Raw genomic sequence first — 17,395 nt, 5'->3', positions numbered from 1 at the left:
TATAAGCTCAGTTGCCAATCTTTCTGAAGGGTTCTTTTTCTGGACTGGTTACTGAAAGAAGTCAAAGTCCAAGTGAATCCTGAATTGCATGGTGATACGTTTCCTGACTGACTTGCAGAGCTATCAATTAAAAAAAAAAAAACAACCAACCCAACTGAAGCCCCAAAGCTTTTGTAATTAAAGTGTTGGAAGCAAGTCAGAAATTGTCAAAGCTTGCTCATAAGAACACACAAAAAAATTGAAAAAAAATTCAAGAATGGAGGAACTGAGTATAGTTTTCCTGCTTTCTTCCCATTACAAATTCTATCTTTCTTAATATAGCTGAATAATGTTACAATTGTTGCTATATATACAGTAATAAAACCTACACCCTTTAGAAGAACTCAGTATTGAAATAATTATTTTTCTTAAATTACCTGACATTTCCTCACACTGCATCATTCATGATTACAAAATAAATATGCAAATATAAATCAACCACAAGGCATAATTTAAATTGTAACAATGAACTGGTTCTTCTCATGCAGAGGATTGTGCAGAGCAGCTTTACAGCAGAACCTGGAACGAGCAGGATGCAAAGAAGACACTGTGATCTCGCAAGTGAACCCAGCGGAGCAGAGCACCAATCTTTGTGTCAGCACTCCAGAATCAGGCATACAACGAGTGCCTGCCTGTGCTCAGTGCCTGCCAGCACGGCACACGTGCAGGGGAAAACATCAGCACAAGTCCTGTCAGAGCCGAGAGTGCCCTGTAGACATCTGGATCCCCTCAAGGACAGGCAAAGGCAGACATTCCCAACGACAGGAGCTGAATTCCCAAGCTACCTGGTTTGCTGAAACGCTTCTGCAGTATGAACTTGTCTTCTTTGCAAGGAAGCAGGAAGCTGCCTGTTACCTCATAAACTTAATTGAAAACTAGAGCAGGTACTTCTACATGCCACTGCAGCATGTGGGCCCCTCCCACCACAAGCTGACCCAAGAATGCCTGGAAGAAAGCTAACAGGCTTCTCTTTTGACATTCTGGCCCCTTCACTCCCTTTGCTTTTGTATACTTTAAGAAAATAAAGCATCATAATACAAAGTTACTTACAAGGAATTTCATTTAGGGAGCTCATGCAATAAATGGGTAAAAATAAACTGTATTCGTGAGGCCATGTTCTAGACTATGTTAGGGCAGATCAGTTTCTTACCTGGAGAGGAACATCTCCCACTGCCAGACAAAAAGTGTACTATGTGGTATTTATTCTGCTCCACCACCACAATTCACCTTTCCAGCTGTGATACGGTCAAGAGAAGGCCCAGCTTAACAAAGCCCAGCTGCCAAGACAGGAGAGGTGTGCACACAGAACTCCAAGCTGGTTCTTTACTGCCGGGGCTGCTGCAATAAATTCAACTCACTTGCACCAAGGTACAAAAAGAATAGTGTCACACACTGAAAACCACAGGAATAGGTTTTAATCAGTGTATCATCTAACAAACACATCTGTTTTATTCTGTTACCAAACACAACAATTCTAACACTATTCGAGGTCTTCAGCCTCCTCCTTCTAAAGCCTGCAAATTTTCTAGATACCGTGTGACAGCCTCTATCTCTGCAAACTCCAGTAGTCTGTTGATTAGCTTATCCAGTGCTTCTTTCCCACTTAGAATTTCCTATGAAAAAAAAGCAGACAAAAGCATTACTGACTGTCCTTCAGCATTACTCTGAAACACTCAAACCCCTGAAATGCACTTTGCCTGCAGTCCCTCCACTTGCTCATCCTTGCAGGTGACTGCCATGTGAAAGCAGCAATGGTGGACAGCAGCAGGACATCAGCTGCCTGCCTGTGCAAGGCACGTGGCTTCTGGCTGCAACAACAGCAGCTATTGCCCCTGCTTTCGTGTAACCCATGCACTTATATGAAAATCCCCTGCAAGAACAATCAAGGATTGAAGAACCTCATTCAAACATGGCAAGAGCAAGGCTGTTTTGCAAGGAAAGCTCAACTAACTTTTGTTAGGGAGTTTATGGTTCCAGTTTCACTCAAGAAAGATCCAAACACTAAGTACCTGTCTAACAAAAGCCACTTCTATGTAATTATGGAACTATTTCCCTGGCCATGGTATTCTACACTCCATTAAATATGAACCACTCCATATTCAGTATGCTCTGCATTCTCTGGAGCTACCCAGAACACCTGTGGGTACAGTTTGAAAAGTGTCGCTCCTTATGCAACAGCACTTAACAGCAAACTGAATACCTAAGCCAAAATACTGAGGGATCACCCTAAACTTTGTTTTTCATAAATTTAATACAAAAAAATCCATTGCTTTGGGTTTTTTCCACTGTAAAAAAACCCAATAAATAGAATCATAGAATGGCCTGGGTTGGAAGGGACCATAAAGATCATTGAGTTCCAACCCCTCTGCCATGGGCAGGGACACTTTTCACTAGACCAGGTTGCTCAAAGCCCCATCCAACCCGGCCTTGAACACTTCCAGAGATGAGGCATCCACAGCTTCACTGGGCAACCTGCTCCAGTGTCTCTCCATGCTCACAGTAATGAATTTTTTCCTAATATCCAATCTAAATATACCCTATTTTAGTTTCAAGTCATTCCCCCTTTTCCTTCACTACATGGTCTTGTAAAAATCTCCCTCTTTCTTGTAGGCTCCCTTTGGGTACTGGAAGGCTGCAATTAGGTCACCCCAAAGCCTTCTCTTTTCCAGGTTGAAAAATCTGTAAAATTCAAGCCATATGTAGATATTTACTCAGAAACAAGATCTCAGAGAATCTTAAAATGCAAACATTCAGTTTCAGTTTCTTTTAACTGTGGCCTGTGATGCAAACATAAAAGTTTTTGTCATTCTTCACTCCAGCATTAGGAGGAAGAAAGAATGGCCTAACAAAAATAAAAAGTCCTTTCTGCAAGGTTTTTCTTTTGGATGTACTATGCTTCAAGAATCTCAAATGTCACTTGCCAAGTTTAGCCAAGGGACTCATGGATCTCATTGAGGACTACATGCTTGGTCATTTTTCACTCACATATAGGAGAAAAACAGACAGAGAAGTAAGCCAGTGAGCTACAGCCTTTGCCAGTAATCTCTAGGACTACAAGAAGGCAGGAAAGAAAGTTTAAGCTTTCTAAATCTACAGTGTTCTGTCAGAGCACAACTGGCTACTTTCTTCATATATGTATATCTTAAGTTGTGCTCATGAAGCTAATTTTTTCTGCTTATGGTAAACATAAATATCTGAACACTCACATAGGCAACCCATACCTTGATATTGCGTGCATCATATGAGATCCTGTGGTCAGTGACTCTGTCCTGGGTGAAGTTGTAAGTACGAATTCTCTCTGACTGGGCTCTTGTTCCCAACTTCAGCAAAGCAGGAAAAACCAAAATCTGTTATGTTGTGTTTTAAAAAAACCAAACACTTCTCTAAAACAGGATACTTAAAATAAACTGTAATGGATCAGCCTTTTCCAACTACGGACCTAGTGGTCACTGGCTTGGCATACAGGTTTTTTTTAAATATTGTGGCATTACTGAACAGTATTGTTTGTTACTCTGTATCACAGACCAAGTTTTTATATCCTCCAGCATATTTCTGTTCCAGCCCTGTAGCTGGAAGAACCACGTAACTCTCAAAGGTCATGTAAGGTAAGAGAGTCTTTATTTCAAAAAAATATATGAGTGGGATTTTTGGGGGGGGGGGGCTGTAGCTCCCACAAAAAATAATGAAAGTAGTCTCCACTAATAACGGAAGCAGCACAGTCCTTGCGTGGCTGTCGGAAATTAGCACCGAAAAAGACTGAGATTAAGAGTAAGAAGTTAAGTTACCCTCTAGTGGTGAAGTGCGAGCGTGCAGACAGCAATTCTAACTTTCGAAGCAGAAACCCAAATGTAGCACAGTTGTGGTTAAACACTCCACTAAACACTGTGGGTCTTCATAAAATGGAGAATTAGATGCTAAAAAGCCCTCAGAGAAACAAATGGGTGTCTGCTTCAGTGGGCTTTGGTGAAAATTTCATCTGCACTCCACATGTATACTTCAGAACGTGGAATTTCTTGAATAAATTCTGAAACATTAGGAAAGGTAATTTACTTCTGCCTGATTTTCCACACTATTCATATAAATTTAATATATAAATATAAATACAAATCCTTTATGCAGCTTTGAAGGCTCTCAAACTGAAATTAATAACAAAAGATAAATGGGTCACTGCCTACAATGATGGGGTTAATAATCTGCAGGGACAATACACTTAAATGCAACCTGAAGTAAGTGATTAAATAGCTGAGCTGGAAAATTTGGAGTACTGAATAATTCTCTAATTCTGAAGCATTTTTATTCCAATAGATCACTGTTGAAGTTTACACCACAAATGGGAAAATACTCTAAGAATGGGAAAAGAATGATAGGACATTCCGAGAGAAAAGCACACTTTGCAGCATAACTTGAGGTAACTCTTCCAGGAGCTATTTCTTCCTCAAAAAGTTACCTTAACTGTATCAAATAAGCTGCTACTTAACTGCATAGTGGCAGGATTGTTTATTTACTTGTTTCTTTCAAAAGCCCTGTATGGCCTTAAAATACTCCCCTTTAGAAAGTTCTGAGAACTTCCGATCCCAGTTTTCATTGAACATAACTTTTTACTGATGCTAAATTTGTGTAACTCTGGCCTTAATGGGGGCATTCAGTACATGATGTCGAGTTTTGCCTTTTGAATAATTTCAGCCAGCCTTCTTTCCAGCCACCGTTGATGTCTCTTCTCATTGCCTGAGAACTCCACAATAGCATTGAGCTGGGATAAGTAAGGGCAGACTTACCACTTTAGACTACAAGATTCTTCTCCCTTGTAAGCATCCCTGGTTAGACACACACTCTTACTTGCTCTGTCCCTGTTACCCAAAGAGATCAGAAACAAATCTACAGCACAACACCCTCTCCAAATCTCAGCCACCACTTGTCCTCACCTGCAGTTTCCTGGCGCTCTGCTCTTGACTGATCTGCTTTTCCATGATCTGGTGGTACAGCTTAGCTCTCAGTGTCTGCAGAGCTATTTCCCTGTTCATCTGCTGGGACCGCTCCTGCTGGCACTCAACGGCCAGTCCTTCACAGAGGCATCCAAGAGCCCGTTGTAACAAAGAACAAACGAGCTAAATTAATTCTAACACATTAGGCAAATGAAACCTACTGGAGTGCTGGTTTGTAGGGCCTTTCAGCTGTAGGATAAAACGACATTTTAACACACTGGCCAGAACCATTAGTGCATTTTTAAACTTGTCACAGCTGCACCGGGGGGCTTTGTTCTGTGCTACAGAAAAGTCAGGGATATTTTAAAATTTCATGAAGCAAACAAGGTTCTAACATTGCCTCTAGAAATTGGGTTCACTCCAATTAGCTGTCATTATGTTAAAAATGCAACTTGAACAGTCTACAGAAGCATGTTAAAACAGTGTAACACAAGTTTTAAAAACCTTAGTCCAGATAAGCTCTTGGTGACTGGAAAATTCATTATTCTAGTAGAAGAGGGGGGTCTAATCAAGACTGGTGAGTCTTGAACTTAATTATGAAAAATGAGATAAAACACAATAAAGGTGTTTAAAAGAAATGTAGTACTTCTCATTTGATTTCTGAAAGAAAAAGGCACATAGGGAACAGCTATTTTCAGGTCACTGCTGTAATTTTGTGCACCTAAAGTGATTCTGCATCTGTACAGAGAGAAGCTCACTGAGTTTCAATAAAAACAAATCCCAAAAAAGACAGAGTGGTCCAGTCTACACACTATCTTCCCATCAATATACATTTCCCTTTCTATCCAACATATGATAGCATTATCTAGTACTGAATGAAAATCTTCAAGCCTTCTTTTTAATCAGTCATGTAACTACACAGATTCCAGCTAGGCAAAGCACGCCTTTGCTTGCCACTGGCCATTACTGTTGAAGGTACAGAGCACACAGTGCGAATTATTTACATCTTCTATCCCTTCCCTGTCACCCTCCATTTGTTCTTTCATCCTTCAAAGACAGTGTATTTATTAAACACTCCCTCTAAAACAAAACTGGCATAATCACTGTGCCCCTGGTACACAGCCCCTTTCTCACACTGCCTCGCTACAAGAGGGACAGAACCAGAAGGGGCTACTTCCTCTTTTTTGGTATAAGGCCCAGTCTTGCATGAGACAACTTACAGGATCACAGGCTTCCTTTGCAAGACACAGATTCAGTGTGATTAGAAGCACAAAGTACAGCCAAACTTACCTGTGGGAAGGTGCACAATTCTCACAGCACTATCAGTTTTGTTAACGTGCTGCCCTCCTGCTCCTCTGGCTCTGAATGTATCAATACGCAAATCTTTGGGATCCACTTTAACATCAACCTAGAATCAAAGAAAATTACTACTCCCCGATCATTCTAAAAATATTTGGATGTCAGTGACACTCACCAGTAATAAGAAATCACTTCTCAAAAAATTGCTCCTTTACAACTGCTCCTAAATAACAGTCATAATCATTGTAATTTAAAAAATGCAGTGTCAAATATCTCTGAAAAACAAATGATGCCTTAAAAATTTCACTTAGTTTTTCAAACTCTTATCCAGGTCCTTCACAAAACAAGGTATGTGGGTGTGTGAAACAAAACAAAATCACTGTTTTGTAAAACCACTAGCTTTGGTGGAGAGTCTAAGAAATAAGCAAATATTTAAAAAACACTTCTAAGCAGCAGTGTAAGGATTTTGCTCATGAGTCAAGCCTGAATGATTCTTGCAACAGTACTTAGAATCATCTGAGGAGAAAATAGGCATATCCAGATCCATCCATGTAAGGATTGCCACATTGAAAATAGGAGTCCGTGATGACCTGGACCTGGAGTTTGAGCTCAGTGGATGGGAAAGGAACATTCAGATCTGATCAATGTTGCAAGGATAGTATTATAAAGAACAGGAGAAGGTGTGGGAAAAGCCTACAGGATCTGGTTTTGTTTACTTTGTGTGTAAATTGCTGGTCTAAGTTAGAACTATCAGTATCAGCGAGATCTCAGACGGACTAGCCAACACACTCATTCACATTCAAAGGAGACTGTCCTTGACTTAACAGAGATGGACACCAATAATTTAAATGAAACAAAAAAAAATCAAAAGGACGTGCAGAATCACGTTACTATGCAACACTGAGTATCTTCTTGGATATATTCTGTCTCAATACATGATGTAATTTAAAATTGGCTTACTCATAGCAGTGAGCCTTGTCAGTGTTGGGGCTGGAACTTAATGAAATGATCACTCATTTACATGCTCTTTCAGGCAACAGAAAATCTCTGCAAAGTTGCTTCTGATGATCCATTTATACATATAAAGTACAGAGCCAAGGACTGTCACCTTCCAGAGTCAGAGCACTCGTGGTTCATTTGCTGGGACTTGCACAAAGCACTTGGCTATCAGTGAAATCCCCAAAACAGTAACATGGTCTTAAATAACACGTACTCCAATGCCAAACTGGGTGAGGCGGGGTACAGCACCACCTTACCACCCCAATGAACAGTTTACCTCCTCTGGCTGAGGGAGGACAATGACTGACATTGTCCCAGTGTGAATACGCTGCATTCTTGATGACATGCCCGTCTCAGGGATTCGCTGCACTCGGTGAGTCCCTCCTTCATACTTCAGATGCCTGTAGACATTCTCTCCTGAAATATGAGCAGCAGCATGATGCAACCCTCCTGGAGAGAAAATAGTGTGTGACAAATACAGCAGAGAAACACTGTATTCAACTTCATTGTCTTGGTAGAATCTCTGAAGAACTGCTGTACCTATCTCAGCCGGCGTATAGTTCACGATGTCAAAGGTCCAACGTTTGTAGTCGGCATAGTTCTGGTACATCTCAAACATTTCTTTAGTGAACTGCTGGCAGATGTCCCCTAAAAATAAAAAGGCATTACCACATAAACAGCAGGTTTTAGATTTAGCTGCAACTCTAACCCCAGTCATTAGGCAGGTTAATGCTCGTCTTCAGAAAGTATTACTTTATGCCAATAAAGTATAAAAAAAAGCTTTAAGAATAACCCATAAGAGGTTTAATAGAGTTGCATGGAGGTTTGAAGTAATCTTCACTGTAGGGGCTTTGCTGACCTCCAGTTGTTCTGCCAGCTGTCACTTCTAATATGACAGGACTTCTATCATATTTTTCCTTTGGCACTAGAAGCTGGAAAAGCTGGAAAAAAAAAAAAAAAAGCCATTATCTTCTTCATGACCCCAGATCTTCTCTTAATCAAATTTACAGCCAGCCTTCAAAATTGCCACAGTCTGAGCACACTCAGCCACTGATTTCCTTTGGCAAGCTAGTTAAGTAGGACTAAAAACTGTCCAATGACCATTGCAACTCAGTGCAGTCAGTGTGGAAATGCAACATGCTAGTGCATCCATATGGAAGCTAGCTGAAAATCCAGTCCTGCAAAGTCAGGTGCCAGGTCACAGGTAGCCCCAGCTACCTATGAAGATAAAGTTATTAGCTAACCCAGCTAATCTTTACATTAATCTTATATTTGAGAAAGTCCCATTTCATATTATTTCACTCTGAACATAGAAATGAGCCCAAACACAGAGGTCTCCACTGAATCGTTTCAACTCCTTTGCTTATATTTTCCCCACTCATGGGGTGCTGTCAGCTGAAGAGAAAATGAAAGACTGCAAGTTCCAAACAGAAATCTTTCAAGAATGCATGTTCCACTGCCACAAACAGTTACTAGGATGTCATGTCAAGTCTCAGTAGCACAGACTCACCACTTTTATAATCCCCTTCAGCATTTGCAGACAGACAAGCAAGCAAGAGAAATGACTCAATTAATCAGTTTCTAAGACGAAATTGTCACTAAGAAGCTTACTAATAAGTGATGTTGCCACTTCTTTTCAGGGAGAATACAGAAGCTGGACTTCTGTTTCATTAAACTCAAATGTCAGAATCTATTGGTAAGATCGTAAAGGAAAGTTTTTCTGACATCTTTATTTACAAAGCTGTAAAATTTTACCTCAGGCTCACCTTTCTGCACAACACGTTCATTTTTTTATCCAGGCTTTCCTTCTCTTCTAAGGCAAGCTCTAGAAGTTGTTTCTCATCTCTGCTGTCTAGATCTAAATTCCAACAACAAGAATAGATGTTAGCCAATCTCACCTAGAGCAAATTATAACACAGCTGTCCAAAGACATGCACTGCAGCACAGAAAAGCTTGCAGCGTTTTGCCAGCGTGAAATACTCAAACAGAGCAGCCCAAGACAGGATGCACATTGCTAACTCAATGATCATACCTTCCAGGTGTGCTGGAAGGAGCAGCAGATATTTTACCTGTGATTAGACTGCCCCTTCCCACATTTTAGAGCTTACTAACAAACTAGGACACATTCTCAGGTAAAGCTCACAGAAGCTCCAAGCCTTCTCTGCTGTGGAGGCTCCAGTTTACAGTAACTAAAAGTGCTGATCATTTGCCAATAGATTATACACTAAGTAGAAACTTGGAAGACAGCTGGAGTCAAGTGGAAAACCAGTCACTGCTAAAACAGGGAGCCCCCTCTCCTCTTCATATTTCTTCCTGCTTTTCTACCACTTTTCTACTCATTAGAAAGTGAAACAATTCTACTCACTGAAATTTAAAAATCAAGTCTGGTTGAATAAACACATGTTTTTACCATGCCAAGTTGAACTAGATTTAAATTACAACTGGACAATTACCAACACAAATGAGGGGAATGGTTGAAGCCAGCTTTGAGCAGCTGGGAGTAAGAGTGAGGGAACAAAGCAACGACGAGGAGGTGAAAACCTTTTGCCTTGTGGCCAGAATGGAAACCATAGGTTTGTCTCAGATGCAGCATAAAACTGGACTCTCAAACACTTCTAGCTGGTCCAAGAAGTATGTTTGCTGATCAGTTAAATAAACAGTATCAAATTAACTACTGTCAACAGCAGTGTGAGGTGGTCTGGGGGTGGTGAATGAGCTTATGGTTCAAAGGATTGGCATCCCATTCCTACCTCCCTGCACAACAGAATTCATTTAACCTACCTCGTGACTCCCATCACCAGAGGGAAACTGGGAAATATTTTTCTGCCTCACTGGGTGTTGCAAATATAAAATCCTACATCAATTGTCAGGAATTCAGGTACTAGAGAGAAGAGGGTCAGTTAGGGAGCTAAGTGGAAAACAATGGGCAGCCAAATGAAGGGGACATGTGCGTTTTAACTCGGCCACAGGATACATGGTACAGACAGAATAATTTGGCTTCATTTAATTAATTTATTGGCTGTATGTTTTACCATTCTTTTCCCTTCCTTCAACTAGAACTCACTCCATCCCTCCACATCATAATTTATGGAATTAGAAAAATTCTTTATTATATTCACTTGATCCAAAAATAGCCTTTCTAAGTTGAAATATGAATTTTCCAGAGCTTTCTTAATACTTTTTAAGTCTTTGAAGAACACTGCTTTTTCAGCATTAATTTTTGTACTGTGTCTCCTTCAGTCTTTCTCCTCTTTTCTCCCCTGAAGAGTATTAGAGAGGGTTGAGGATTAAAATATTTTAAATAACCATTTTTTCTCCAAAAGCATAAACATCAATTTATTTTTAAAACTAAAGAATAAAAATGTTTTCTACCTGTCCAAATAAGTCACATTTACATCTTTATTTCAGTATGGCTCTTACTGTTTTGTCCAGATTCCTTGGCTCTCTCTCTGAAAAGCTCTTATGAACTTTTGTCCTCCTCCATTTACACTGTTGGGTACCGATTTCTCCTGTCCTTTGATTTTCCCCTCCTTCACTGCTTTAATGTAAACCCCATTCTCTCCAGGTCAGTGTTTCCCTCTCTTGCCTTAATACTTACTACTGTAGCAGAATGGATTCCACTTTTTCCTTCCTACTGTGTGCTCCTCCCCACACTTGTAACAATGTTGGGGTTTTTTTCCCAAATGTTGCACCATTACTTAGTTTGTAATTTTTTTTATTCCCCTTGTACTTTCTTATTCCCAAATCATACAAAAACCAGCAACAATTTTAAACTTCTTTTTACCCCAACTTCTACTGTAGCAGACTATTGAAAAACAGCAACTTCTAAAAAACCATCGGTTTTTATTCCTTAAAGGACTCCCCAAACATTTTCAAAGAAATATTAGCTTTTGCCATTTAAATTTAGAGCTGACAACTCAGAGACTAATGAAAGTTCATGTCATTTGCTCAATAAATATCACTGAACTGGTCAGATGGAATCCCATTTTAAATAACACGGCTAAAGTCTATCAAAGGTTTTAGGCTCGCTAATTTTTTTTTCTTCAGTTCAAACTGCTCTCAGTTCTCCTAAAAAATAACCTCAAAACAAATGCTTCCCAACTATTTCTGCTAGATGGATATCCTTCAGGTTCCAGACAATCCCTACTCTCCCAAAATTACCATATTAAGAACTCAAACTAAAGTGAGGTGAGATGAAAAACAGAAGGATGTGGCTGGATGCAGAAAGCCCTTGCAGCATGCAAGCTCCCGGGAGCAGGGAGGACCAGGGAGTGTTTCAGGGCTGGTCGAATTTACCCACAAGCTTCCCTCAAAGGCTGGGCAATGAACTTTATCACAAGCACAGCTGCTGTTCTGAAGCAAGCAAGTAGATGTGTTTTCCTTTACCTGTGCACATTGCTTCTAACTCCTGAGCTTCTCTTTCAGCCTCTTTGATTTCTTGAAACGCAGCTGCAATGGGGGACAGATCGGCAGATCTTCTCCTCAGGGTTCTTTGTTCAAAGCCATTTAATGAGTCTGCACTTAACAGATGACTAATCTGCTGGTACTCCTTGCTGAGACTCTCCAGATACTTCTGCACAGCCTCATGCTTCCACAAAGCTTGAGAATCCTGATGGTTGTTCCTGTGCCAACTGTTAAAAGACAGAGTGAATCTGGTTGTGTCCAATAAAGGCTTTGGCCTCCAAGATCCATGGTTGTGCAGTCCCACCACACAGCCTATCTTCTTCGCAGCAGGAAGGAGAAGACAGCTGTCAAGTTGGCTGCAACAGTAGCAATTGGCAAGCAGGCTCTTGAAAAGACAGACCTTTTGGAAAGGTTTCATTTTGTTTCTTATTTTTCCACCACCTGAAATTAAAAGTACACAGTGCATGGGCCAGAGTTATTAACTAGAAAAAGAAAGCATTCTATTAAAAAAAACCCACAACAACAAACACAAGGACTGCAACAAGCCCATATCATGATTTTGATTACACCAACACAAATGCAACTGTCATGGACAAAATTATACCTGTTTTAGTCCTGGTTTAAACCAGAAGCTTTTATCACCACCATTGTACTGACTGAGGGCTGGAAAAAGTCTTTTCTCTCACCTCTTCAAACAGTTTATTTATACTATGGAAAAGCTCCTGTGGACAGGGCTTTGCAGACAACAGCTTCATTTTGCCATATGTGTCATTGGAAAAATCCAACCATTCCATGCCTTACGGGTGAAAGAAAAATGTTGCTGAGAAGACAAATCAATACTAGAGGTAAAGAATTCTATATAGAGAATGTATGAAATGTCCAGAATTATGTGCCAAATTATATCCACTACCATAAAAGGAGGACACCACACAACAGATCAGTCAATAGGACTGCAATGCACTTGCAAAAAATCACTCACTCATATATGCAGAAAACAGGGGAACTGCTTTATGTGCTTTATGTCCCCTGTATACTCCTTACCATGTTATATTTACACTTAAGCAACATAGTATTTTCCATCCGAGAAGTGAGTAAGAAGCAGGTACTCTGAAATACAACTCCCATATTTTTCTGAGACACTTGGCCTACAGGTTTTATAGGACCCAGGCTCCCCTTAGCATTACTCCTGCTCTGTGAACGATCATTTCCTCTTAATTTTATATCATCAACATTGCAAACTATGTTATGAATTACTACTATGCTCTAAAATTTTGTACTGGAGAGCAAGGCTCTACTAGGAAGACTAAATTGAAATCACACTTATTCTAGGACTACTCCCACAGAAAAGGTTTAACAAAGAAGCACTCCCTAGTAACCCTGTCAGTGCCATGGTCCCATCTGCTCACTGATTTTTACAAAAAAGTGGATTCTGAGAAAATAAGAGCATGAACCTATTTGTAACAAGATCTCCTGGAAACACACATTTCAGTTTGCTAGCACGATTATTTTTTACTCATCAGTGACAAGACCTGCACATCTTCATGCGTTTTATTAACAAATTACTGTGACACGCTACTCAAGTCGCCCACTATTCTCACCTATTTACTTTCATCCATTTGTCCACAATGAAGAAAGAGCAATGTGCAGTAAAACCAAAAGTACTGCACCTTGCTTGTCTGAACGCCTGTTTTACTACCTACAGAAGGAGGCAAGGACCTTTACCTCTGCACCCTCCCAGATTCGCCAGCCAGCAGGTGCTATTGAATCCACAGCAGAAATTTCAAGACTGCTTTAATATACAGAAAGCAAATGATACCCCTCATGGACTGCTCTAGTGCCTAAAACCAGCTGCAGGAGAGGGATCCTGTTCCCTTCACCAGGAACACAGCAAAAGGCACTTGGGCTCATCATCTATGATCCTGGATTTAGTTGCTCAGGGGCATGAGTGGACTCAGTTCCAAAAGACCTAATTCTGCTGATGAATATGGACTTGCTCCAGATCAACATGGCCCATTGTTGTTTGGCGAAGGGCTAACCATCATCAACTCAATTTTAAAATATTAATGTTATATTTTGTTTTAATTAATTCATTAAACATATTCATTATAACCATCTAGCTAATTTTTATGGGTGTAGTTAAGAAGCAATGTACTCAAATAATAATAAATTTGTTGCATTGCTTTGCCCAAGCTCTCAGAAATAAAATTCTGGGGTTTAAATGCCAAAAAAAAAAAAAGTAATGAAATGACACAGATCTTCAAGGAAGTCAGAAGTTTCAAAATAATTTTGCTATGTAAAACAAAAAAGGTATCTCCTTCTCAGAGAAAGGTTGCTGCATCACATTTGCACAAAAATAAGCATACATAAAACTTTTACAGAGCTATGAGCATTAGATGACCTATTAAGTGATCTCCAAACCAGATTTTAATAACCTTTTAATGTGATTAAAATTACTTCGTACACATGACAAATCTAAACCAGTAAGCGAAAGTGACAACTGTAATTGTCCCATTAAAATAATAATTTTAAAAAATAATTTTAAGACAGAGTTCTCAATCTCGCGAACACCTTCAGAGGTTAAAATAAGCATTTCCAACAACCGAAGATGCTACCGGCGCCATGCGGCAGCACTCGGGCACATTGGAACCTGCAGGCGCACGGCAGCAGGAGGTACCTCCGTGCACACGGACGGGGCCAGGAACAGCTCGCGGCCGCGCCCCGGAGCGCCTCCCACACACCTCTGCCTCCCCCCGCAGCCCGAGCGAAGCCCCCACAGCCCGGCCCCGCTGCGGGCTCACGGGCGGACGGGGAAGGCGGGAGCGGGCAGGGAGAGGCAGGAACGAGCTGGGAGAAGAGGCACGGTCGGGCAGAAAAGGCAGGAGCGGGCAGGGAGAGGAGACAGGAGCGGGCAGGAGAGGCAGGAGCAGCGGCGGGGCGGGGACTGCGCTCCCCGGTACCCGCGGAGGGCTCCGGCACTCACCGTCCGCACCCCCGGGCGCCGCACGGATCCCGCCCCGGCACGCGGGGCCAGGGCAGACGGGAAGCGGAGCGGGCGTACTCCCGGTCCCAGCATGCCCGCGGGAAAACGCGCTTCCCGTCTCCCCGCACCGCGCGGCAGCGCCTGAGCCGCGCCGGCGGCGAAGGCGGCCTCTGCCTTTCAAACCCGGTTAGTAAAAGATTAATTGCAGAGAAGTCTGAGTAAAATAACATTAAGTTTCACTTTGTGTCAAAGCTCACTATTCAATTATATTTAAAAGGAGCTATTACTATGCTACTGAAGGCAAACAAAATATTAATAAACATTACCGTTCGGATTATGACTATGCTAGTTAGCTGCAGCTTCCTCATAAACTATGTTTCAAAACATACTATGTATTTGGACATTTTAAAAGATATTATTAAACATCATACCGCTACCTCCCAAATTAGAATTTTAAAAATACTTAATAATGGGGTTTTTATACTGATAATAACAAAAAAAACCCCTTCTTCCCAGCTACTGTCATTCTACAAAATTTTTAAAAAAAAAAGGTAAAACTTCGGTATTTGGCACGTAAAACATCACTGGGATTTGGTGTGGTAAATATTCCAAAAGACTGAAAACTGGACTGATCAATGGGTAGGATTCAGATCAAACCTCAGTGCCTGAATGATGACTAACTGCTTGTTAGGACCTGAGGACAGCTTCTGGCTCTGCTGCACCCATGGGGACAGGAAGCAAGGCAGACGGATGGAAAACCACTTCCAGAGAACAGGACCAACCCTGGAGCTGGTCTAGTCTTCAAAGGGTCACAGCAAACAGCACCCTGAAATCTCCAAGGCGCTTCCCCAGGCCTGCGCCGGCAATGATGTGCCATGAGAGATGCCATCAGCCAGACACCATTCCCACTGTATCTCACTCTTCTCCCACTATGACTTCTGGGGCTCAGTGAAATAAAATAATAAAATTATACTTGCATTGGTACTCTAAACATGCAATTTGATACTTAAAAGTCTTGGGAAGGTACTCTCTGGGAGGACAACCAAGAACCTAATAAGAACACGAAACTGCAAGTAGACCACGTGCTCCAAAATTGGTTTTAAAAGAAGATGGTAGGCCAAGGAAAATCAATCAGCTTCTTCTCCAGCCAGTAATGGTTCTTGCATTAACTCCTCTGATTAAACATGATCATGTTCAGTTTTTATTATGCCTTGTGGCTGAATATTTAACTTAAATGTGAAAATAGAGATTGTAACAAAGTCCTGTTCCCTCCCTACCAGGCAGCAAAGCACGCAGGGGCCACCCAGCCAAGACAAGGGCTGGACTCTGTGCAGTCAGCAGGGTTGCCAGGGACCATCCACCACAGGACCTATCCATGCATCTCATATTCAAAACCTGTAAGATACACTCTTTCCCTAAGTTTACCGTGTTCTTTTAGATTGCGATATGAGAACTGAGTACGAAGGATGTGAAATCCCATTGCTGTCTGTGCTTCCACCCCTCTTACAGTTTGTTTCGATACCTTAAAACCTGCATGGCTGAAGCAGCAGCTGCTGCTGGAGCTGGTGAGGACCACGGGTTATGGGGCACGGGCTGTTTGGGGCAGGGTGCCACCACCTTCCTCAGCTCCCACAGCAGCCTGCAGTGACATTGGGTGCAGAAGGGAAGAGTGACAGCAGAAAGACAGCTGGGCTCCCAGGCTTTGGAATAGACGTGGTGGTCCTGTGCTTTAAAACCTGGCACTCCTAACCTGCCAATTTAGAAACTGGAGGCAAAGGGATGGCTCATCAGACAGAACATGCTCCAGGCCTTACAACGTGCTTGGCTCAAAGGCAGGTCCATGCCCACGCGGGGGCCCTGTTTCGCCCAGGGGTCCCTAACTGGGTTTAGTGGTGTGCAAGGATCTCACCACAACTTCACAGGAGTAAAGTGACACACACGGCAAAAATAGCAAACTTGTTACAATGTATGTAACACTTTCATATCACTCCTCCCTTCCAGCCCAAACAGTTCAGACTTCTGAATTCTCTGAAGGAAAAAATGGTGACAGAATCATACACATCTTGAATGCAGTCCTGTTTATTAACAAAGCCTGTAGAGAGAGCTTTGTTTTGCCCAGCACAGTGGGATTAAATGACATGAAGTTTTCTTGACTGCGCTCCCAAACCTCACTTTCAGTTGGAGCTCGGCCTTCCCACAAAGCTCATTTCTTTGTTAATTCTCTCTCAGCTAGCCTACAAATGTTTCTTTTATTGCCTCCCTGCTTTCCTTTTCTTGGTGCTTTTAACACAGACTTTTAATATGGACACATCTAGATGCAAATTGAACCCCTAGCTCTTATTTGCAATTTGCCTATTTTCAGACAGCATTCTTTCCAGTGTTTGGGCTATCAGGAAACAGAGACCTTTAGCTGTCAAGAGCAGCCTTACTTCTTCAGACCAAAGGTCCACCTAGCACAATATTTGCCTGACAGTTCTCCATGATGCATCTGTTTATCATTCAACCCAACCAGAGGCATAACATGTCTTTTGCTAAGACAGAAAATAGGGTTCATAGAGTCAAGGCTTCAGCTGGTTGTAAAAAGTGCTGAAGACATGCCATGGTACAAATAGGCTCTGAAAATGATCCTGCAGGCAAAGCCAAGGCTGCCATCCCTGTCAGTAATACTCCTGCTTTGTAAAAATCAGATATGCAATACAGCACTTCTAAAGCATATAGCAGAAAGAACAGCAAATTGGGTACTGCCTGTGAA

The 17,395-nt window shown here is 41.6% G+C and overlaps 1 protein-coding gene across 1 annotated transcript; it reads right to left on the bottom strand.

The window, feature by feature from the left end:
- Nucleotides 1–1,432: 1,432 nt before the first annotated feature.
- MTRF1 (mitochondrial translation release factor 1) lies at nucleotides 1,433–16,123 on the bottom strand. The gene is made up of 11 exons (XM_039555565.1): nucleotides 16,069–16,123; nucleotides 14,644–14,832; nucleotides 11,646–12,104; nucleotides 9,026–9,117; nucleotides 8,119–8,200; nucleotides 7,800–7,907; nucleotides 7,537–7,709; nucleotides 6,252–6,369; nucleotides 4,962–5,098; nucleotides 3,261–3,359; nucleotides 1,433–1,652 (listed from the first exon to the last, which is right to left on the bottom strand). Exons 1-11 carry the CDS (start codon nucleotides 16,121–16,123, stop codon nucleotides 1,533–1,535), a joined length of 1,632 nt encoding a protein of 543 aa, XP_039411499.1. The 3' UTR covers nucleotides 1,433–1,532.
- Between the last annotated feature and the right edge of the window lie 1,272 nt (nucleotides 16,124–17,395).

The sequence above is a fragment of the Corvus cornix genome, chromosome 1 (genome assembly GCF_000738735.6).
Source record: "Corvus cornix cornix isolate S_Up_H32 chromosome 1, ASM73873v5, whole genome shotgun sequence".
Classification (NCBI taxonomy): domain Eukaryota; kingdom Metazoa; phylum Chordata; class Aves; order Passeriformes; family Corvidae; genus Corvus; species Corvus cornix.
The sequence above is the reverse complement of the archived record's forward strand: the minus strand, read 5'-3'. Positions and strand labels throughout refer to the sequence as shown.

What these genes read in the sequence shown, in the direction of transcription:
- MTRF1 (XM_039555565.1), bottom strand. Translation starts at nt 16,123, where the DNA reads ATGGGATTTCACATCCTTCGTACTCAGTTCTCATATCGCAATCTAAAA. An exon ending in TCGCAATCTAAAAGAACACG is followed by an intron (nt 14,833 to 16,068) that starts GTAAACTTAGGG and finishes TAATCTTTTACT; the next exon opens with AACCGGGTTTGAAAGGCAGA. An exon ending in GTTAGAAGCAATGTGCACAG is followed by an intron (nt 9,118 to 11,645) that starts GTAAAGGAAAAC and finishes GTTGGAATTTAG; the next exon opens with ATCTAGACAGCAGAGATGAG.